Source organism: Prionailurus viverrinus, chromosome F1 (genome assembly GCF_022837055.1).
Source record: "Prionailurus viverrinus isolate Anna chromosome F1, UM_Priviv_1.0, whole genome shotgun sequence".
NCBI classification, from domain to species: domain Eukaryota; kingdom Metazoa; phylum Chordata; class Mammalia; order Carnivora; family Felidae; genus Prionailurus; species Prionailurus viverrinus.
Genome location: NC_062577.1, coordinates 57,062,351 through 57,086,810, shown reverse-complemented (window position 1 = coordinate 57,086,810; position 24,460 = coordinate 57,062,351). Strand labels below are relative to the sequence as shown.

Sequence of the window (24,460 nt, the reverse complement as noted above, 5' to 3'; positions counted from 1 at the left end):
TTTAGTCCCTTTAGTTTGCTACTAAACTGTTTTTTAAAATAAAAATGTAAATGCTGAGCAAATTACTCAAGTATCACAAGTCCGTCAACACAAAATCACGGTAACCCACGTGACATTGCAAGTTTATTTTTACACACATGTTAAAAGAGGTAGGAAATGTGTGATTTTGTAAAGCACACCCTGGAAAATGAGGCACCATTTCTGAATGGGGTTGTATTTCTCAGTACATTTATACAGTACTGGAAACCCACCTCAACTTTCCAATGGACAGCTTTCTACAGAGCACAGCACAGCCACAACGGGCTCTCCAGCCGAGTCTCCCACAGTCCACAGAACTGCATGGTGCTGGACTTTGCTGAGGAAGGGAGACACAGGCCAACTCCGATCCTACTTTGCCATTCAGTGGCGCTAAGTACCAAGAAACAGAAATAAAAGCCAAATAGATTGAGGAGCGTTGAATATTTAATGAACTCATGTGGCGTACAACAATACAAATGTGTGTCATTTTAAAACTTTACTGTGAAGAATTAGGGTTTTTGCATTGTATTAATGGTAACTGGTTGAATAAGTGTAAAAATGTTTATCGAAAAACAAAATCCCAATGAAATTATAAGTAAAATTACTTTTATTTTCATAAATAAAAAGATAACGCATTATACAAACAACACTTTTGTTGGCGGTCATTATCCAGTTTAAACGAAGGATGAAAATATACGCAACACTTAACACAAAGTTACACCCTCTACAACCTTCATGCAGCTGCTTGACGTGTGTCACCTTCCCAAATTTCCAACGCCACTTCAAAGAAGATATATAATGGGGTATTTTAGTCACAAAGCGTCACTTTTGCTCAGTCAACACAATATTTCTCACTTGCTCATGTCGAAGTTGCCAATTATTGATTTAAATACCAGTATTTCCTGCATTTTACAAAAGCACTGAACATATGACATGTTTTCATTCCATATATGGTAGTATAACCCCCAAGTGTCAACGTGAAAATTTAGCAACTAGGTTAATGAGTACTAGTACCCAAGATAAATAGGTCCTACGAGGCCGAGAAGAACAAGCCGGCACAAGTTTAAAGTTTTGTCCATAAATGGCAAACAGCAAACAGACGAGTGATTTTGTAGTGTCACGTAATATGCAGTGAAATTTCATTAAAGTATGTTTCTGTAGACAGCAAAGTAAAGTTAAAAGTCCAGTTATTACTCCACTTATTCTAGAAACTGCAGTTTCAAATATTAAATGCTATACAGTAGTTATTAGCATTTCCGTATATTAAAAAAAACTCTCACTGATTCTTTGTAGTTTTCAAGAGTGAAAACTACGACTTAAGTAATTCTTTGCACACGATACTGATTCAGGTAGGAATAATCTCTTTATTCTTCACCATGAAATGTTTATTCCTATTTCAACACCTTATGCAGATTTCACTTGTCTGTCACAGGGCTACCACGTGGAGTCAGTGGTTTACCTACGTAAGTGTTGAGCAGAGTGCCGGGCACGTAGTAAGCTCTCAATATACACTATTTCTAGTAAGTGAACCAATCTGTCTTTTGTAATAGGAAAATTAGCTAACGCCCCAGAAGAATAATCAAAAAAGATAATACTACAGACGTGTGACTTTTGTTAAAGCAGCATGCATCCACTATTTCCCAAGTCTGTGTACACGCTAAACTGTTTCAAATATTACAAGCTGATTTTAAGTTCATACTATATGTTTGCTCTTGTTTTTGCTATGGCCTTTGGCCTAAAGCAATACGATTCTGATAGGATGCGTAAATTAGAAGACCATATAGAAATAACGCACACTGAAATCAGTAACGAAGGCATCTTACCATAACTTCTGTGACCAAAAAGTAGAGTTAGCAGTGAAATTCAGGACGACCTATCTCGCTTAGGGTTGATGTTTTTTCTTTACATCGTGAAATACCTGACTTCTGCAAAAACGTTTCATTGTGTTCTCTCACATGGGAACATGAAGAGCTGTCACAAAGTTCTGTCCTCGAAGTAAAAAACCCATTAGAGAAAGTACTTGTAAAAATCACTGTAGGTTTATTGAAGCTGAAATAAAGTGCAGGGCTACCAGAACAGAAGTTCTTAAATGGTCTCAAAATACCTACAAATACTGATTTTTTGGAACAAATTATAGCTTCTTACAAATGTAAGGGATGTGAAGAGAACACAAGTCTGTGTGACAACATAATGGAGAGAGGAAGAAAACTGTTAAAAACCAACTCCTGTCATTCTTCTGGTATCAGGTAAGAGGAAGGAAAATAAAACTTTTTGTGTGTGAAGATAGAAAGACATACCTGACGCCACATGATTCTGGCCTATATTAACCTGAAACTTACTACAACCCAGACTTTGAAGAAAAAAAAACCCAACCCCCAAATAACGCCCTTCAGGGCACAGTAAAATCTTTTACATGTTGTCCTGATTAAAAAGGGTTTGGAAACAAAGCATGAAACATCTCTACTATATTAAAAATCAAGAACAAATCAACTGAAGGCAGATTCCCTCCGAATGTACTAAATCATTCTACGGGCTTCAGAGAAAACCTTTTAAGAAATACGAACTGAAGTCCCAGGGTTTATCTTATCTACTAGTAGAGAAATTCGAAGTGCACATCTTATCAGTGTATTTTAGGAGATGGAACATCCCGTGTCCTTCTGAGGTCTGGTGTCTGGTTCTCTGACAGGCTTCACTGCTTCTTCTGCTTTGGGTTTGGTCTAGGGAGAAAAAGAAATACAGTTTTAAGTACATAATAAACTAAGATTTGGAAAACAAACACTAGGTCTTCTCCACCTTAGACTTTTTATTTTCATTTATCTTTACTTTTAATTTTTTTTCTGTTTATTTTTGAGAGAGAGAGAGACAGAGACAGAGCGTGAGCGGGGGAGGGGGAGACACAGAATCCAAGGCAGGCTCCAGGCTCTGAGCCAGCAGTAGAGTCCGACACGGGGCTCGAACTCACGAACCGTGAGATCCTGACCCGAGCCACAGTCGGACGCTTGACTGACTGAGCCACCCAGGCGCCCCCACCTTAGGCTTTTTAAAGATGTTGTATTAAATTACCCAACGCTGAAATTAACAAAGCTTTTCCAAATGCTACATATCAATTCAATTTAAGAAGTAATCAGAAAGCAACGCTTCAGTGAAGATGAAAACCTAGGCAGGCAAACATCAAGCTAATGGTGCCTGCACTCTTTCTGAGGACGGAGAAACTGAGTGATGAGTCTCTGCATGTGGAACTCGTAAGTTTGAAAATATCTCAGGACAGTAACAGGCTACTTCGTATCACATTATTTTAGAGGCTGACCAGGATAAAAAGACAGTCATTTTACGTACTAATGGTTTCAGAATGGGTAGGAAATTATATAAAAACCCAATGTCAAGGAAGGAGCTATGGCTGCAAATTAATTCCCATTCCCTATTTTTCACAGACCCCTCCTCTTCGGGCAGTCAGACCATAAATTTCCCACTTAATCTCATCTTTGATTTAGTACACCAACATGTACTTAGATATAAATGAATAAAAGCAGTCTTATTTTACCCCTGGATGATTTCATGGAACGTTGAAATAAGGTCAAATCTTCAAATACCCTGCAGCAGCTAAATCAAAAACAGAATATTGCTATAGCAATATAAACATGGATAAGCCATCCATCCTTAGACGACTTCTCCCACACTGTTCCCAAAAGAGGCTCTGATAAATTGTAAAAAGGCAAGATAATGTGTTGAAAACAGCCTCAGTTATGTAAGAAATCAGAAGATAATTAAGGCCTAGAGATCGAATCTCTGACACAATTCAACAACACACATCACACCAACACTGCAGTTAGCTAACTTAACATTTAGACAAAGATACACATGTGTATATATCTAGATCTACTTAAGTAGAGAAAAATAACAAAATGCTAACTCTGAATTCTCTTTTTAAACCTCTGCGAACAAACGGAAAAAAGCCAGTCTCGTACACTGTCATCCTTGGGTCTTTTGGTGAGATCAAATGAGGCCAGCGTTTCCGGTGTCCATTGTGCACTTGTCGGAGGGAATTCAAAAGGTACAGGCTCTACGAGACCGTAATTTGCTTTGAGTTCCAGCTGTGGGGCTTCTGTTGGAATTTTTTGAAAGTAACTGCAAAAAGCAATTTAAACAGCAATTCATTCATTCATTAACTACTTGAGCGGCTATTGTGTTCAAGGCCCTGTGCGAGAAAGAGACCATTTAATGATAGGACAGAGAAGATTCTCCTGCCTCATGCGTGCATGAGTAGATGAGACAGTCAGGAAACCTGTCCACTACAATGCAACGTAACAGAAGCTCTGACGGACATCGCATGCCGTGAGAACATGCTGTCGGGGGAAGAGGGAGGTTCAGGAATGCTTTCCAAAACGGGTAAGGCAAGTTATACTAGGCATATTTGACGAAGTAAAAGGGCTCGGTATGACCAGGTGCGGCATGTTAAGGGGCAGACTGTAAAGAGAAAAAGCAGGGACAAGACAGATTCTACCCATCTACATAGGTGGTCATCTGCAGTTTGAACAATGCTGACCTCACAATGGAAAACTGCTTGACAGGACTAGGCAGGATGGACAGAAAACCCATTTCCCTGCTTTACAGGTGGCTGTGAGCAGGGCGGGATGCCCACGTGAGAGCAGCAGAGAAGCTCCATATAACTCGCAGGGAAGAAACACCAGGGAAACCAAGAAGAGAAAACTGAGACACTGTAAGTGAGCTCTTTGTTAATAACCTACGTTAAAATTGTAACCTCTGCTTTTATATGTATCAGAAGCAGGTTGAAGCGAGGTCCAACAGGAGGGAACTTTACCACCAATTTAAAGAGAAAATTCGAGTTGAGTGCAATGTGACACAAAGTGGGGCAGAGACTGACTGGGAGCCTGTGACAACAGTATTGCTATTTAAACGCTGTGACTGTAGATACACACGCTAGCATTCGTACTGCCAAAACACCGAGCTGTACTCACATGAACCCATTCTCTCTCTGACACTTCTCTAGGGTGTTTGTCACAAGATTTCCGAGCTTCCGAAAGAACAAGTGTCCTGAGGGTCTGACTGTTGGCCCAGGTCCCTTGGTTTCTCCATATTCTTTGCACAGTACTTCTGCCTTTGCATAAACTGCAGGTGAAAGGGATATAAAATCATCTGCTTATTGTTTATACTAAGGAAGCTTTAAGTCAGAGATGATGGCAACTTTTCTGCTCCTTACCTAGTGTGACAGTGATACCAGTAATAGAGTAAGGGAAAGGGGCTGTTTTCTACAGGTTTTCTGGTTTTTGAAACGTTGTTTCTCTCTCTCCAGTTCCTCACTTGAGCTCCCATCCTCTTTCATGAACTCAGCCAAAATCTCTTTTAACTGCCTATTTCTTTCATGATACAACTTTTGTGTTTAAGAAGGGCGTTAATATTCTGGCAGCAATACTTACATTTTTCTGCTTCTTGGAGAGACCGGATTGCTTCGCCACATTTATCACTAGCCAACAAAGTCTGACCATGATAACAGTAAGCCTGATAAAGAAAGAAATTCTTATTCATTCTCTCCCCAAACGATGCTTTCTGCTATCATTGTTTTATAAATGCATCAGATGAAGTGGACCTTCATCCACTGTTTGAATATCAATGCCATCCCTTACATTTCTTTACTTGAATAAGCTTCCCCCAATCTCTGCTAGTATAAAAAAAGTGGGATTATGTCACGCTTTGAACCAAACTAACCTTTTTTTTTTTTTTTAATTTTTTTTTTTCAACGTTTATTTATTTTTGGGACAGAGAGAGACAGAGCATGAACGGGGGAGGGTCAGAGAGAGAGGGAGAGACAGAATCGGAAACAGGCTCCAGGCTCCAGGCTCCGAGCCATCAGCCCAGAGCCCGACGCGGGGCTCGAACTCACGGACCGCGAGATCGTGACCTGGCTGAAGTGGGACGCTTAACCGACTGCGCCACCCAGGCGCCCCAGAACCAAACTAACCTTCTAACCATGGGGTGAGAGGAAAAAGGATTTTCTTTCAACATATGTATATTTTTATTTTGGAGAGAGAACGTGAGCAGGGGAGAGGAGGAGAGGGATAGAAAGAGAATTCCAATCCCAAGCAGGCTCCGTGCTCAGCGTGGAGCCCAACGCGGGGCTCGATTCCAGGATCCTGGGCTGGGATCCTGACCTGAGCCAAAATCAAGAGCTGGATGGATGCTTAACCAAGTGAGCCACCCAGACGCCCCGCAAAATTTAGTGTTTGTGCTTTTTTTTTTTTTTTTTAAGATTTATTTATTTTTGAGTGAGAGCGCAAGCAGGGAAGGGACAGAGAAAGAGGGGGACAGGAGACCTGAAGTGGGCTCTTCCATGACAGCAGCGAGCCCAAGGCGCGGCTAGAACTCACGAACCACGAGGTCATGACATGAGCCAACATCAGACTCTCAACCAACTGAGCCACCTGGGAGCCCCAAAAGTACTTTTCTTTTTTTGTTTTTTTAAAAAAAAATTTTTTTTTTCAACGTTTATTTATTTTTGGGACAGAGAGAGACAGAGCATGAACGGGGGAGGGGCAGAGAGAGAGGGAGACACAGAATCGGAAACAGGCTCCAGGCTCCGAGCCATCAGCCCAGAGCCTGACGCGGGGCTCGAACTCACGGACCGCGAGATCATGACCTGGCTGAAGTCGGACGCTTAACCGACTGCGCCACCGAGGCGCCCCCAAAAGTACTTTTCAATAATGAAATTGGTTTTTAAGATTTGGGCACTGCAGATAAAGGAGGGAAATTACTGTGCTAATGCAGAGGGACAGGGAGGGAGGATTCTAAGGTTAATAATAACTAAACAGGTTTCAAGAGAAAGGTTATTAGCCTGAAAAAGAACATGCTCACTCTAAATGTCTGTATCAAACCCAAGCATTGCACATGGTCCAACACTGTATGCCTGAAAACAGATCCCAAGGTAGAAGAAATAAAACTATCTACCCGGGTCTGAAAAAGGTGCTTGATTATCTCTCACATGATATTCTAACCAACAAACAAGTAAGTTTGTTTGGTGGGTGGAAGACACTGATAAGTAACTTCTAAAAGAGTGCTTATTAAGGTTTCTTCACAGACTGAGGGGATATGTTGTGTGGTATGCCTTAAGATCAGGATCAGTAAATATCTTCTTCAATGTACAAGATGAAAGGAAAGAATTCTCATTAAGTATACAGAGGTTCCAGCTTAAAAGTGGGTTTGAGGGGCACCTGGGTGCTTCAGTTGGTTAAGCGTCCAATTCTTGGTCTCAGCTCAGGGCATGACCTCATGGTTTGGCTTGATGCTGACACATGGAGCCTGCTTGGGATTCTCTCTCTCCCTCTCTCTCTGCCCCTCCCCCGCTTATCTTCTCCCTCTCTCTCTCAAGATGAAAAAGTAAACTTTATAAATATAGGCATAAATATATATATTTATATATTAATTTTATATTTACATAAACACACATAAATACATAAATAAAATAAATAAACTTTAAAAAGAAGTGGGTTTTAGGGGGCCTGCCTTAGTTGGTTAAGCATTCAACTTTGGTTCAGGTCATGATCTTGCAGTTTGTGAGTTCGAGCCCCGTGTTAGGCTCTGCTGACAGCTCGGAGCCTGGAGCCTGCTTCCGATTCTGTCTCCCTCTCTCTCTGCCCCACCCCTGCTCACACTCTCTCTCTCTCAAAAATAAATAAAAATTAAAGAAATAATAATAAAAAATAATAAAAAGGGGGTTTGAATCAAATAGTAATTCCATCACTATAACCCAGTGCTACAATTCTCCGTCGTCTTTTTCCACCCACCTCAGCTCACAAGAGTTGCACTGGCTGTCGGTAAACATTTGACAGCTTTCCATTATTTATGCAATGCTAATTTACAAAATGACAGACCTAGCAAGCACGGGGCTAGAAAGACAGTAAATTTACACTGGTTTTCAGGTTATTAGTACTTACATAAGCCGTGTAGAAACACATTTTCAAGTGAAGATATTTTCTCCATTTAGCAGAGTATGCAGGCTCCAAACTGGATAAAGCATGATCTAAAGTTACATTTTAAAAAGCAAAATATAATTTCACCCCGATTCACTAGAAGATTTTTAGTTCATGTGTTCATGATCATTTAGTTCAGATGCAAAAAGCAGAATGCCATTCAAGTCTAAAACTCAAGCATTTACATATTTTCTAAAAAAAACTTTGCTTTAAAGTGATTTTCCCATAACTATACTTTAACTGCGTAATAAGACTGTTTGAATACCATGTCACCTCCTTTGATAGGTAATGCCACTTAGGCTTAAAATAATGATAAAAATAGAACTTTAAGAAAAATATAAATTACACTGTTACACTTTTTCCTTTCGTTAAATAATATAGCAAACTGCATAGTGTGGTAACCCCAGTCAGCAGCAGACACTCTCCTTCCTGGTCCATCGCCCCAGGCTGAACCTTCCCTAACACGCACATTCACATCCTGCCGACTTCTCTCTCATCCATTTCTCCTCTGCTCCCTACTTCTCTGTTTTGTCAAAGCTTCTGTCCCTCCACAGACTACGATCCCTTCTTCCTTAACACTAAGTGGAGTCAGCCTTCACCTCACAAGCCCATTTCTCATCCTGCAATTATAGGGATTTTTTTTTTAATTTTTTTTTAACGTTTTTATTTATTTTTCAGACAGAGAGAGAACAGGGGAGAGGAGCAGAGAGAGAGGGAGACACAGAATCTGAAACGGGCTCCAGGCTCTGAGCTGTCAGCCCAGAGCCCGACGCGGGGCTCGAACTCACAGACCATGAGATCGTGGCCTGAGCCGAAGTCGGACGCTTAACCGACCAAGCCACCCAGGCACCCCTCTTTTTTTTTTTTTTTTTTAAACATTTTGTTTATTTTTGAAAGAGTACAAGTGGGGGAGGGGCAGAGACAGGGGGACAGAGAATCCAATATGGGCTCTGTGCTGAGAGCAGTGAGCCCGATGTGGGGCTTGAACTCAGGAACTGTGAGATCATGACCTGAGCTAAAGTTGGAGGCTCAACCAACTGTGTCACCCAGGTGCCCCTATAGAGCTTTTCTAAATTCAAATCCAATCAAAACAGATTTGCTTTATACCTTTTCATGGGTCCATGATCTAGCAAATAAAAGCCAAACTTCTAAGGCTACAAACCAATTCATGATCTCACACGTGCAAACTTTCCTAACCTTTTCTCCTATCACTCATCCTGTGCCTCAGCTAAGAGCATCTGTTTAAAGGTCCCAGAATGTGCCAAATTCTTATCTCTGTACATACTATAGAATGTTCTACTTTTCCCATATGCTAAAGCTTCCTAGCAAACTCAAAACTTCTATTTATATTTCAAAATAAGGCCCAAACACCACCTTCTCATAGAAAGCCTCCTCTAGCATGCCTGGATCCTTGAGGTTTTCATTTCACTGCTGTAGTCACATCTTATCTTATGCTATTATAATGTGGTTACGGGTTTGTTTCCTTCCCTAGATGTGACTCTGTCTATACACTGATCTTTGTATAGCTAGCAACTAGAGTATAACCATCCCATAAACAAAAATAAATGCATGTTTCCTGAATAAGTGAATGAAAAGAATAACAGGCTACTGAGAAGACCTGAGTTCTTTCTAGTCCTAACTTCCCAGCCTGCTAACAGTTAAATTATAGGTTAGTTATATTAATTTTCTGGAGTTTGGTTTCATGACAACCATAAGGTTATTATAAAGACCCAAAAAACTTCAAAACTAAAACACCTGTGTAATTATCACATGTAACTGGTTAAGAACTATAACACTGGCCTCTCCATTAACAGTTATGCAGCATATTAACTGTGAACAGCTCTCATTCTTTTAACCAAGATTAATAAAATAATGTCGACATTATTCCAGTTTTGCAAATGAAGAAATAACCTAGAGAATCTTTTTGTTTTGCTTATTCCCTATTAAACCATGAGCTTAATCTGAACATCTAAAGACTAAAAATACAACAAGAGAATTATAAACTCACCAGCTTTTTGATAGAAGTTGGCCGTCTCATATGCCAGTGCAGCAATTAGGCCGGGCGCGTGTTTCAGTTCAATTGCTCGAGCGATTGTTACTGTCACCAAAGCACAGCAAAGTGAATGCATAATTAAGTTCACTTGCATTCATACTAAGTTAACTGTAATAGCAAAAGCCATCCCAACAATCTATTTGGCATCTTAACACAATTTGTCAAGAATTTTAACATGAAAAGTAAGTTACAGAAAGTGCAAACAGAAACAGAAAACACTAATAAGCTTGCTGGTTCTGACACTATTTCTTTAAATCACTAGCTAATTACTAGATCACAAAAAACTACTACTACAAAGTAGCATGTCAGAGGAAAACGAATCCCTCCAGGGCACTGGAATTTGAAAGAAAAACAAAAAGCCTACAAAGTTTCTTTGTTGCTTTTACAGGAGTCTACATTTGTTTCCTGCCACTGAAAGGTGAAGAAAGGCAAGGCAAACAGTGGAAGAGAAAAAGAAATGAGCAAGGGAGATCGGGAAAGAGGAGCTACATAATTCATCTGTTGCTGTCAGAAATGGCATGAAATTAAAATCCTTCTTAAAAGATCCATTAAACTGCAAGGCCTTTTCCTATAAACCATGCATGAAGGCAAATGCTGACAGTGAAATTATTCCTCACTAGAAATTTCTCAAGATGTGAAACTCAAATTCAGCTAATTCTGATTAAAAAAAAAGAATTAGATGCCAGTAGAGATTTTTTTCAAAAAAAAAAAAAAAAGCAAAATCTTACAATATTTAGGATACCTTCTTGAGCTTCTGCCTGACACTGGACAACATAAGCTTCCAGGAGCCGTGCCTCTAAATCCCTCCCCTTCTCTACAGGTGTAATGAGCTTTGGGATATGACTTTCCTGAGAGAGAAAGAGAAACAAAAATAAATAAGTCAAATTTTATTTTAACCCAATTGTTACAGATAAACAAAATGGAAGTTATTAGACATTCAATTTGGGGATTTATCAGAAACTCAGGGGGTATCTGGCTGGCTCAGTCAGTAGAGCATGCAATCCCTGATCTCGGGGTTATGAGTTCAAGCCCCACAGTGTTTAAAATAAAAGTCTTGAAGGGGGAAGAAAAAAAAAGAAAAGAAAAATTCCGGACAGCAAAATTGTGTAAAGAGGAGCGATATTAAGCTTATGGAGAATAAAAGTTCCTGTATACTAAAACTTAAAGCTTCTCATAAACTTCTGCAAACTTTGGGCCAAAATACATAGCTTAGATATGCAGGTCGTATTTTCATCTTAGAAAATGTTTAACTGAAACAGTAACCAAAGTTCTCTTTTGCATGATGGCTAGAATTATTCACTCATTAATAATAGCAGAGTCTAAAGAAGTCTATAATTTAATAGATAACTCAGGATCACAGGGTTTTTTTGTTGTTGTTGTTTTGTTTTGTTTTTTTTTTTAATTTTTTTTTTTCAACGTTTTTTTTATTTATTTTTGGGACAGAGAGAGACAGAGTATGAACGGGGGAGGGGCAGAGAGAGGGAGACACAGAATCGGAAACAGGCTCCAGGCTCCGAGCCGTCAGCCCAGAGCCTGACGCGGGGTCGAACTCACGGACCGCGAGATCGTGACCTGGCTGAAGTCGGACGCTTAACCAACTGCGCCACCCAGGCGCCCCAGGATCACAGGTTTTTAATTACTGTAAAAACATCTTTTTTTTTTTACTGTTTATTTATTTTGAGAAAGAGAGCATGAGCTGGGGAGGGGGGAGGGAGACGAAGGGAGAGGAAGGGAGGGAGGGGGGCAGAGAGAAAGAGAGAGAGAATGAATCCCAAGCAAGCTCTGCACTGTGCAGGCGCAATGCTCAATCTCACGACCAAGAGAGAAATCAACATCTGGGTGCTTAGCCAACTGAGCCACCCAGGCGCCCCCTGCATCCTATTTTATCATGAGAGAGCCCGTCATTGGCGTCTGGAAGGCGTTCAGTAAATATCAGTTTAATTAGAATGAAGTGGGGGTAATCCTGATTACTAAATACATTAGTCTTTTCTCTAATTTCCATCACAGCTCCAGGCAATTTAATATAATGAGTGCAGGCTGACTGCCCTTCAACATTTTCACGGAGATACAGAGAATACACTCAGAAGTTCAGTTTTGCAGGACCGTGACTATCCCGGCAACTGCTGCACCCAGATGGTAAGAACCATCAACGTGTGTACTTTGTTTTCTCCTGTCTTTTCCAAAGAGACAGGAGATTACAGCTTGAGTTTTCCAATCGTAGAAGTCACTGATAGGGTGTGTGACTAGCTCAGTCAAAAGAACATGTGACTCTAGCAAGAGAGAGCACAAGCGAGGGAGACAGAGAGAAAGAAAGCGGCTCATGCAGGCTCCATGCCCAACGCAAAGCTCGACGCAGGGCTCAATCCCAGTACACGGTGATCACAACCTGAACCAAAATCAAGAGTCAGACACTCCACCAACTGAACCACCCAGATGCCCTGAGCATGTGACTCTTGACCTTGCGGTCCTGAGTTCAAGCCCCACGTTGGGTACTGAGATTACTTAAACAAAAACTTTAAAAAATAAAAATAAAAAACAAAATTAACTGATGACTCTCTGAAATGAAGACATGTGAGATTCTGTAACTGGCTGCACTCATCAACAAAGTACTTAACGTAAGAAAAACAGGACATACAGTAGATTCTTTTTACATAGTGAAATAATTCTTTCCTCCAGCCCCCAAAGGAAGAAAATTTAATCAAGAATTAAAGCATGAGGAATACATTTTACTGTCATATTACTTTACCTTTAAATGTTTAAAAATCCCCGCTGCAATTTTTAGGCTTCGATGGACTTCTTTTGCTTCATCTTCTGTTATGCTTAAAGACAGTGATTACGTCAGTTAGAGGATGAATCCTGTTTCTTGTATTAAAACCAACAACTAGTGAATTATCATAAAACCAAATTAGTCATTTGTTTCTCACCACTAGTCTCCCTTTTAAAAAATCTGATTTGACAATTTAAAAAGTAACAAATGCACATGAAGAATATCCAGAGAAGATACTACAAATTAAAAAAAAGAAAGACTCTATCTATAGGTCTAGTTTTTCCTTCCAGATAATGTTCTGTGCATTAAACAAGTTCAAAATATTCTACACTTGGTGCATGCACACACTTAAAAAAACGCACACACACAATATTCACTATTCTGCTCATTTTAATCATATAAATTACTTTAGACATAATTTTACAACAGCACGTACAATTCAACTTTATTTTTTAAGATTTTATTTTTAATGTCTACACCCAACATGGGATTCTAATGCACAGCCCTGAGATCAAGAGTCACGTGCTCTACTGACTAAGCCAACCACGTGTCCTGACAATTCAACTTTATTTTGAAATAGCTGCATATTATACACATGTTCACATGTACCACAGCTCATAGTTGCCAGTTTCATATTGCTGACATCCACTTCTACTATTATCAAAACTGCATCAGGGGCGCCTGGGTGGCGCAGTCGGTTAAGCGTCCGACTTCAGCCAGGTCACGATCTCGCGGTCCGTGAGTTCGAGCCCCGTGTCAGGCTCTGGGCTGATGGCTCGGAGCCTGGAGCCTGTTTCCAATTCTGTGTCTCCCTCTCTCTCTGCCCCTCCCCCGTTCATGCTCTGTCTCTCTCTGTCCCAAAAATATATAAACGTTGAAAAAAAAAAAACAAAAAAAACCAAAAAACAAAAAACTGCATCTTATTTCATGTCACAATTCTTTAATCCTTCAAAACATTTTTCACATACTTATCTTTGTATTTCTTTTTCTAGGAGCTGCCTGTTCATGTCCTTCACTTATTTTCAATTGATTTGTTGATCCTTTCCTTTCCTCTTTATTTTCCATTACAAAAACAATTTGTCACATGCATTATGATTTTTTTTGACATCTGTCATTTGTTTTTAACTTTATTTATGGTACTTTTACGCAGTCCAATATTCAATTTTTTCCTTTTCTTGGTATAGGGTTTCATTTAGGTAAGACCTCTGACAAGATTAATTTTTCTTTCCAACACTGGGCTCCATAATTCTGACACTTAAAACACTAACATTATGAGGCAACCTCGCACTTAACAGAAGTGGTACTTTTTATCAGTAGCTTAGACTTTTTAATAATGAAACTCCATATACTTGAAAAAATAACACATATGCATATAACCCTCCCCTTTAGACTTACTTTTCTTTTCCAGCCAGTCTTGAAGCATATTTGGTATACCATAAAGCTACATTAAATCCCATGGAAATTAATTCAAAAACAGCATCCTGCTGGGCACTAGAATTACAAACATGTTCATTAACTTCTGTCAATTACTGACACATCTCTATATGAAGCCTATTGTACGTTGAACTCAAAATTATAAAAACGATATGCTAATTGGAAAAATGAAGAAAACAGTCCTTATGATTAATGACTAAAAACAATAGCCCACTATGTACTTCATGATAGTAAACATGTGAATAGTAGGTTCTCAAAGGTTATTGTACCCAGAGTAGTTTTAAAAATATAAATTTGGGGGACTTAACTCCAGAGAATCAGAAAGTCTGAGAGGGGCCCAGAATCTACACTTTCAGTAAGTAACCAGTTGACTCTGGAGTGGGTGGTTCTTATACCACATTTTTAAAAAAACGGAATTCAGAGGAGACACTGCTTCAGGCTAGAATGATTCAAGAAGGTTTCATGGTATAGACAGTCTCTGAATTGTGCCTTGAAAGATGGTGGGAAGGGAAGCAGAAGGACATCCCAGGTGAGGGAATGATGCTATTAAAGGCACAAGAAGATCAACATTTTTCTGAGAGCAGCGACCCACCTAGCATGATGGAACACATGGTTTGTAAAAAGAAATCGAGGAGCAGGTCAAAAAGCCAAGCAGAAGTGAAACTGGTAAAGACACTGAATGCCAAGCCTATCAGTACATGCGCCACAAAGAAAAAGGTCTAAAAACAAGCATATTCCTTCAGATTCTATTACTAAATATGACAAAGAAGATGACAAGGGCTTACTAAAGCAAATAAGGTAATGCCAATTTTTTAAATCACTATTGTTCTGAAAAGACCCTGGAAATTCTTCATCTGTCTCAAATGATGAAAACAGAAGTAATACCCTTCTTTTATACACATAATACTAACATACAGAAAAATGAGCCAAAAAGAAACTAGAATTGTGATTCCACTTTGTTATTTTCTATTTAACTGTTGCCACCATCATTAAAGGAATAGAGAAAGGGAAGTTTTTTAGATTAAAAAAAAGGGGGGGGTGTTATAAAACATTAGTCATTCAAAAATAACTTGTGATATCCTGTTTAACGTAACATACAAAATATTGACACTTTTTTTTAATGGAATGTTTCACAAATTCGTGTGTCATCCTTGAGCAAGGGCCATGCTGATCTCTGTACTGTTCCAATTTCAGTGTATGTGCTGAAGTGAGCACTAAACAAAATTTATAATTTTTCTTTTTTTTAAAGTAAGCTCTAGGAGCGCCTGGGTGGCGCAGTCGGTTAAGCGTCCGACTTCAGCCAGGTCACGATCTCGCGGTCCGTGAGTTCGAGCCCCGCGTCAGGATCTGGGCTGATGGCTCGGAGCCTGGAGCCTGTTTCCGATTCTGTGTCTCCCTCTCTCTCTGCCCCTCCCCCGTTCATGCTCTGTCTCTCTCTGTCCCAAAAATAAATAAAAACGTTGAAAAAAAAATAAATAAATAAAGTAAGCTCTAGGCCCAACGTGGGGCTTGAATTCATGACCCCAAGATCAAGAGTTGCACGCTTTACCAAATGAGCCAGCCAGCTCCCCCGCTCCATGAACAAACTCTTAAAACCGTTTTACCCCACTGAAAAAAAATTTAATGCATAGTTTAAAACCTTGTTCTTTTCAGCATTCAGAACATTCAAATGAATTACATCTGGCGATCTAGTAGACATATCTAATTTATTAGTTTACCTTTAAATAATAAGAGAGGTGCACCTGGGTGGCTCAGTTGCTTAAGCATCCAACTCTTGATTTTGGCTCAGGTCATGATCTGATGTGAAGAAGCAGGCATTCACACAGTACAAGACCTGACATAGCGCCTGAGTCCACACTCCTGCCACTGCCATGGCTGCCCTGGGCCTCTCAGCAATCTCCATTTCCTTCCCTTCTGACTTTATACAGTTTTCTACAGCAAATTGAGATCAAGATAATATGGCCACTTAAACAACACAATGGTGCTTAAAACAAAAAAAAAAGTTCAATAAAAATTTAGCACCATTATGATCTGGTTCCTGTTGTAACTAGATCTGTTCTGATTAGTTTCAAGAGTGTGATGAGAAAGTTTTGAGAGGAAATTTTTTAAAAGAGAAGAAACGGTGAAGAAAAATTAGGAAAAAAATAAAACTATGACTCAAAAGGGTATGGAGCTGGGGTAGAACCCGGGACAAATAGAAAGAGATTGACCAAAGGTATCTGAAGTACCCATCAGAAAAGAAAACTAGATAAAAATCAAAATTCTGCTCTGCTTAAAGGTAGGCAAAAGATTTGGATTCCAAATTCCCAAACCATTCTTTGCATGTTTTTAATACAGCTAAGACTGTTGAATTCTGGGTAATATTTGTATGGATTATCTCACAGATTTGATCCAGGAGAAATAATTTAGATTTTTACTTAATTGAGTATATTAAGACTTCAGGTCAAACGTTTTTAACCAGCTTCCCGATAGGAGAAAATGCTGATCAGATCTATGTTCTATTTCTTCAGATACAGAGGCAATGGGTTAACCACTGGCCAAATAGTTACAAAAATGGCTTCCATTTAGTACTGTCCGCACACCTACCTTGGAACCTGTCCTTGTAATGTATCAGTCCACTTGAAATTTTGAATATATCGTAACTTGCTTTCTTGGGTAGATTCATCCAAAGAATTTATGAAACCTATAAAAAGGTACAGCCTTTTAGTTTTAGAAGGAATATCAGGTATTCTATTTAGAAACTTTTTCAGATAATGACTTTTCCAGATACCTGTAGAAAAGACCTTGCCACCCCTCCCTTTTTATATCTCACATCTCCTTCTAAGGTAACATAATATGAAATATGTACACATTTATTTTTCAAAACATTAGAAAGACCAATACTGCCCTTACATTCTCATGTTTCTGAAACTCAAATATACCAAAGAATACAGACTAGAAGACTAGAATATTCAGATTTGTAAAGTCTAAGAATTAAATGTGAACTTCCGCGTAGCTGTTTTTCAAAAACTTTGAAGTTCCTATAAATAACTAACCTTGTAAAAGTGAAAAATAGGAATCTGCTGCGTTCTTCATCATTTCTGGATTACAGCTCAAATCAGTGAAGAGTTCAAGCAGTCGTGCTCTGGACGATCTCAAGTCACTTATGAGAGACAGAAAGAGTAAATTAAGTCATGAATTATGATGAATCTATGTTAAAGTGGATTAAAAGTTTCAATGGTAAAAGCTTTAAAATACCACACACACCCCCACCCCCCCCCCACACCCTCCTCTAAGGTATGACTAAGAGTACACAGGAATGAATTTAATTAGCACTAACACTGGGGGTAAGTGAAATTTCTGGTAACAACTGTTTTAAAAGTTGTACTAAAATAAACTCAGTCCAATCTAAGGGGCAAGTCATGTATACAATTATGTAATAAAAATATACATTTTATATTTTAAAAAACATCAAAATGGGCGCCTGGGTGGCTCAGTCCGTTGAGCGTCCGACTTCGGCTCAGGTCATGATTTCGCGGTCTGTGAGTTCAAGCCCCACGTCGGGCTCTGTGCTGACGGCTCAGAGCCTGGAGCCTGCTTCAGATTCTGTGTCTCCCTCTCTCTCTGACCCTCCCCTGCTCATGCTCTGTCTCTCTCTCTCTGTCAAAAATAAATAAAACATTAAAAAACATCAAAAAACACCGCCTGGGTGGCTCAGTTGGTTAAGCATCCGACTTCAGCTCAGGTCACGATCTTGTGGTTCTTGAGTTCAAGCCCCCTATCAGGCTCTGTGATGACAGCTCAGAGCCTGGAGCCTGCTTCAGATTGTGTCTCCCTCTCTCTCTGCCCCTTCCCGCTCTCACTCTGTCTCTCTCTCTCTCAAAAATAAATAAAGGTTAAAAAAAAATTTAACAACATCAAATAAACACAAGCATTTAAGATGGGAGAAAGGAATCAAGAATTAGTAAATTAAATAGACCAGTTCACAATGCAAGTTTTTTGAAAAATAGAAATTTAACAATGTTTACGCAATTCTAGTATCTCCTTACGTTTCAAAACTAGACATGATCTCAGTATACTTTATTCAGTAGGAAACCCTGTTTTTATTTCTTTTAAAGGACAATTTCTTTAAAAGTTTATTTATTTAACTTTGGGCAGGGGGAGTGGGGGGAGCAGAGAGAGGGAGAAAGAGAATCCTAAGCAAGCTTCACACTCAGCATGGCGTCCAATGCAGGGCTTGATCTCACAACTGCTAGATCATGCATGACCTGAGCTGGTATCAGAAGCCACCCAGGCGCCCCAAGTAGGAAACTCTACTTTTGAATTGCATTCTAGGGGCACCTGGGTGGTTCAGTAGGTTAAGCGCCCAACTCTTGGTTTCGGCTCAGGTCATGATCTCACAGTTCATGGGTTCAAGCTCCACGCCATTTCCTTCTTGAAATCTCTTCTCCCTTTATTCTACTAACACAAAATATTCCAGGATTTCCTCTTATCTCTAGAAGTGCCTTCTACTTTTTTTTTTTTTTACATGTCCCCCCGCCCTCCCCCTTTTTTTTAAAGTGCTTATTTATTTTGAAAGAGACAGAGATAGCCCAAGTGCAGAAGGGGCAGAGAAAGCGGGAGAGAGAATCCCAGGCAGATTCTGCACAGCCAGCGCAGAGCCCAACACGGGGCTCAAACCCACAAAACCCTGAACTGAAACCAAGAGTAGGAAGCTTAACCGACCTATGCGCCCCTGACATGTCCCCTTTCTATTCCCACCTTCAACAATGTTTAGTCTTTGGCTTTTTGCTTTTCTCTTTGAGGTCTTAACTTTGTATCCAATTGGAGATCTACATCCACCAGATGCAGCTTGGTCAGGTTCCAGTTCCACATCTGATTTCAGAAGGTAACTTGCTTAGTGAGGGTTCAGAAATCGTATTAAAGGGACAATGACTGAAGACATTTGTATATAAATGACTAATGAAAGACTACACTTAAATTGTAAGCACTGAGAGACTAGGGACTGTATATCCAGAACTTAAAAGGTGCCTAGGATAAAGCACGTACTCAAGGTTCTTTGTTGAGTGAAAGAATATTAACATTTAAAATATTTTAAGATTTACAAGAGGTATGATGTAGCAGTGATGTTTAGAGGACAGTGCAGACTTGATCTTAAATGGTCTAGATGGAATGTTTACCCTTTGGTATCAGCTCCATGAAGGCTTATTCCAAGAAAGCATATACCAACAACTATATACAAGTAACGAGAGATGGGATGGTCTACCTTACTAATGTGTCATTGTTGAGTTATTTAACTAGAAGCTAGGCAAGAGTAATTCCCAGACTAGGGGGGAAAAAGAATTCTTAAGGCCTAGACTCAAATAGTTTGCTAGCTATTTCCAAGCAGGCACTCAATCATCATTTGCAACCCAGCTGAGTAAAGTTACGTTCACTTTAAAATTATAGAATTTCAGGGGCGCCTGGGTGGCACAGTCGGTTAAGCGTCCGACTTCAGCCAGGTCACGATCTCGCGGTCCGTGAGTTCGAGCCCCGCGTCGGGCTCTGGGCTGATGGCTCAGAGCCTGGAGCCTGTTTCCGATTCTGTGTCTCCCTCTCTCTGCCCCTCCCCCGTTCATGCTCTGTCTCTCTCTGTCCCAAAAATAAATAAACGTTGAAAAAAAAAATTTTTTTTAAATAAAATAAAATTATAGAATTTCAGAAAAATGTACCTTATAAACATCTAATTTAGGCTATTCATTTTACAGATGAATAATTGGACCCAAAGAAGTTAAGAGACTCATGCTACAGGTAAAACAGGTAAGCTGGGACCAGCCTCTGGGAGTCTAGGATCAGGGGTTGGCAAACTACAGCCTCTAACTTGTGTTTGCAAAAATCAACAAAGAATATGCAACAGGGGAGCCTGGCTGGCTCAGTTGGTAGAGTATGCGATTCTTGATCTCGGTCGGGGTCATGAGTTTGAGCCCCACGTTGGGTGGAGAGGTTACTTAAGAAAAAAAATAAAAAACAAAAAGATTTTAAAAAGAATATGCAACAGCAGCTATATATGACCCCACAAAACCTAAAATGTTTACTATTTCATCAAACAGAAAAAGTTTGATGACCTCTGATCTAGATTAATAAGCCAGTTTTCCCACCTTGTGCTCCAATTACTTTCCAAAAAAGCAGCAACACTCTCAACTTTCCATTACTGGTGCCATCAAGGTCTTGATCGTCTAGGTTCTGTGTTTCATACAGACAGAATCCTTTTCAACTTCCCAGAGCAAATCAGAAACCTGGCCAGTTTACTCCTCCTTTGACGTATCTTTTGCATCTCTTTCTTTTGTTCCAAACTGCTCTACTCACTACCCCCAGAATAAAAGTGTTCCTGACAGAAATGCTTTTCTCTTGTCCCTTCTCACAATCTAAATCAAGTATCAGCAAACCTTTTCTATAATGTTTTGTGGGCCATAAAGTCTCTGCTGATATTACCACTCTGCTGTTGTAGAGGAAAGCAGCCAAATGCAGCCAGAATAATATGTAAATAAATGGGGTGAGGGGACATGGCTCTGTTCCAATAAAACTTTATTTATAAAACAGGCAGTGGGACAAACCTGCAGGACAGTTTGCCAACCCATGAACTGGCATCTGATTTATTTAAACCCCAACTCAAGCCCTTTCTCCTATATGAACACCCTAAGCCCATTCTAGGTCATCAGGATCTCTCCCTGATCAGAACTCCATGAATCTACTATCTGGCTAATTAACCAGATAGCTAATTAACCAGTAGCTAATTAATCTACTACTGGCTAATTAACATCTACATACAACTTTGTGGAGTCTCTTGTACTTCTGTAACATGTAGCTTAACTCCTTCATTGTGATTGGTTTAGCCTCTCTGGGACTCACTGATCTAAAATTACGGACTGCAGCTTAGATGACTGCCAAAGTTTAAATAATCTGTGATTTAAGTCTTCACACATCGTTTATAAGTTTAGAAGTCGTCTAAAGACAGGGACAATATATTACATATTTCTGTATTGCCCATTCAATACAGAACCTAAAAAAGTACCTTGTATCCAAAAGTGGCTCAATCAGTAGTTATTGAGATTAAAACTAACCTGCATATTTTTGAAGCAGGAGGGCCAGCAGCTACACCATAGTAGTTAAAAGCGACAGGAGCTGTGGCTTTTAATGGGTTCCTGTGAAACCAATGTGTCATTTTCTCCAGATGTTTCCTATAAACAAAAAAGGAAGTGTATAAAAATTAAACATAAAACATTTAATAACGTAAACAGTATAAAAATAAAGGTTTACTAAAAACATATATATATATATTTTAAGTATATATATATATATATGAAGCATATGCATATATAAATAAAATGCTTTATTGACATGAGTGAATCTTGTTGTAATGTCTATTTATTGTACTCTATATTTTAGACAGAGAGACTGCATGCAAGTGGGGGGAGTGGGAGAGAATCTTAAGCAGGCTTCAGGCTTAGCAGGGAGCCCAATGTGGGGCTCGATCCCACGACCCTGGGATCCTGAGCCAAAATTGAGAGTGGGACACTCAATCAACTGAGCCACCCAGGTGCTCCCTATTTATTGTAGTCTATGTTTAGATCAGGCGTGGGGCACCTGGGTGGCGCAGTCGGTTAAGCGTCCGACTTCAGCCAGGTCACGATCTCGCGGTCCGGGAGTTTGAGCCCAGCGTCAGGCTCTGGGCTGATGGCTCGGAGCCTGGAGCCTGTTTTCGATTCTGTGTCTCCCTCTCTCTCTGCCCCTCCCCCGTTCATGCTCTGTCTCTCTCTGTCCCCCCCCAAAAAAAAAAAAAAAAAGTAGATCAGGCCCGTAAAAACTTAGCACTTGGAAATTTGTCCACAGTTAACGGCCAATGTTAAATATACTGGAGCAGTAATGTTTAAATTTTAATGTGCTTTATAAAAGTCACCTTAGCATGGGGAGAAGATGGGTCTTGGTAAAATGCTGATTCTAATTCAACAGTCTAGGGTAGGACCTGAGATGCCAACGCTACTGGTCCCCAGACCACCCTTTTGAATAGCAAAGTACTGGGATGTGGTTGGATAGCTACAAGTAAGGAGGTCACAGGACGAGACCGTAATTTACAAAACAGGTATAAATAATGACCTTTATTTTTATTTAGACTGCTAAGGTTACTTAAAGTAAATAGGTTTTAAATGAACCATTTCCAACACAGTACTGCTTATGCCAATTAATTAGTTATAGCACATGTCTCTATGATAAATACACTTTCCATGAAATAGCTAATAAGCATCTGTATTTTCATTAAAAAAAAAACCCACAATACTTGATCAATAACTTCCATTCTATAAAACCCAAAATATTTGAAAAACTACCTAAGTAAAATGCCAACTTAAAAAAATGAGGTTCCAGGGCACCTGGGTGGCTCAGCCGGTTAAGCATCTGACATCAGCTTAGGGAATAAACTCGTTGTTCATGGGTTGGAGCCCTGCATCGGGCTCTGTGCTGATGGCTCAGAGCCTGGAGCCTGCTTCAGATGCTGTGTCTCCCTCTCACTCTCTGCACCTCCCCCGCTCATGCTCTGTCTTGTTCTCTCTCAAAAATAAAATAAAACATTAAAAAAAAATTAAGTTCCACTCCTTTTTGGTAAAAAAAAAACAAAAAACAAAAAACAAAAAAAACAAGAACAAACAAACAAAAAACAGCACATCAGTGGCCTAAAAGTCCTTGGGTAGATAATGCAAATAAGATAGGCAAATAGAAGGCCTAACTGAACACTTAAATGTGGCGATTAGATTACCGGAACCAACAGACAAGAAATTCTGATAAGGTGTAATTAACTGAAAGACACTATACAATGTTGTTGGTTGACTTTTCTTACTAGGGAAAAATTTCCGTGGGCTGAACAGTATATGAAATACCTCCTTGAGCACCTCCCTTAAAATATTTACCTATTCACGACAAAACCAGATATTCAATGCATTGTATGCTCAATGAAAAACTGAGCAAGTTCCCTTGCTCAAAACATTTAACGAGCTCCTTCAAAAATGTATATAAAACCCTCTAAACAATAGCCCCGTATACCAACTTTACAAGTAAATGAATACAGCATGTATGTGCATGTAAATCAAGCTTTCTAGAGGCAAAGGCACACAATACACTTGATTTTGTGACAACAATTTGTCTAATACTCTTTTCAGGCGGCCTTCCACTGCCTGGATGAAAATGTCTGCAGTTCTGTGTATCTTTACTTCAGGAACGAAGAGGGTAAGTACTGTTTTCTCGGCCCGGCCCCATCTTGCCCCTTTGGAGACCTGCCATTCCTGTTTTCAGGAACTCGGAGGGTGGATAGCACAGCGACACGCCCACCCGCAGGTGCAAGGGTACTCTCAGAGCCACCAGCACAACGGCCGGTTAGACGCTGCCACCTCCATCGTCTTGGGTCACTGAAAGGGGACCCCCACTCGCGAGGCCCGGGCCCCCAGAGGAACCTACCTGAGCACCGCCCCCGAGCTCGGAGCGCCCACTTCCTGTTTACCACCCAGCCTCTTCCTCCCCAGCCCGTCCCGTAGAGGCTAGCGGCGACCTTGCGCAGGCGCCAACCCTCGGAGTCCCTCATCGGAACAGGCATTTTTGTGGAAAGCCGAGGCTCTCCACCCGGGACAGGCGGGCGGACCACAGCGGAACAAGCGCCCATTTAGTGTGTAAGGTCCTCGGTTGCCAGTGGAGACGCGGGCAAAGGGATTCGGCGATACTGTCGAATACGAATACGATTGATTCGCAGAGCCAACATTCATTTTCTCCCTTTCGGTTGTTTCAAGGCAGTAGAAGACTTTTTTAGATGCCTATCCGGGAGTCTATGGAGACTGCAAAACGCGTATAAAGGGCGGGGAGGTGACCCTATCGCTTGGGACTCCAGGTTAACGCCAGGGGTAGGGGTATTTCTGGGAAACGCCCATTCTCATGACAAACTTACTGGATTTGTCGGGAGTCTGTGCAGCAATCCTCCTGATGGAAGAATGGCAATGTCCGAGTCCGAAAACGAGACAGAGGGAGGCGGGGAGCTGAGGCTGCCGAACCAGGCCTGCGCAGAGCCGGAGTCACGTGGCCCGGGCCGCCATGACAGCTACCGAGGCGGCAGTGCTCGCCGCTTAGGGGCGGAGGCGCCGCGTGTCGCGGCCCCCTCAGAGCTCTCCGTTCCTCAGCCCCGTCCTAGCTTCTCTTCCCCACTCTTTCCTC

General features: G+C 40.4%; 1 protein-coding gene and 1 pseudogene across 4 annotated transcripts; both read right to left on the bottom strand.

Annotated features, from left to right (window-relative positions):
• Positions 1 to 607: 607 nt before the first annotated feature.
• Positions 608 to 24,326, bottom strand: BROX (BRO1 domain and CAAX motif containing). Of its 4 annotated transcripts, none has more exons than XM_047840355.1 (13): positions 24,198 to 24,326; positions 21,334 to 21,450; positions 17,290 to 17,396; positions 16,841 to 16,937; positions 14,216 to 14,311; positions 12,800 to 12,872; positions 10,796 to 10,901; positions 10,009 to 10,098; positions 7,965 to 8,050; positions 5,454 to 5,535; positions 4,995 to 5,145; positions 3,984 to 4,143; positions 608 to 2,735 (listed from the first exon to the last, which is right to left on the bottom strand). In XM_047840355.1, the coding sequence occupies exons 2-13, from the start codon at positions 21,432 to 21,434 to the stop codon at positions 2,649 to 2,651; spliced, it is 1,236 nt and encodes a 411-aa protein (XP_047696311.1). In that variant the 5' UTR covers positions 21,435 to 21,450; positions 24,198 to 24,326; the 3' UTR covers positions 608 to 2,648. The 4 variants fall into 4 exon arrangements, with proteins under 4 accessions (XP_047696311.1, XP_047696313.1, XP_047696314.1 ...); XM_047840357.1 differs by lacking the exon at positions 24,198 to 24,326 and adding an exon at positions 23,717 to 23,803; XM_047840358.1 differs by lacking the exon at positions 24,198 to 24,326 and adding an exon at positions 23,536 to 23,689.
• Positions 15,369 to 15,469, bottom strand: LOC125155927 (uncharacterized; annotated as a pseudogene).
• Positions 24,327 to 24,460: the final 134 nt, after the last annotated feature.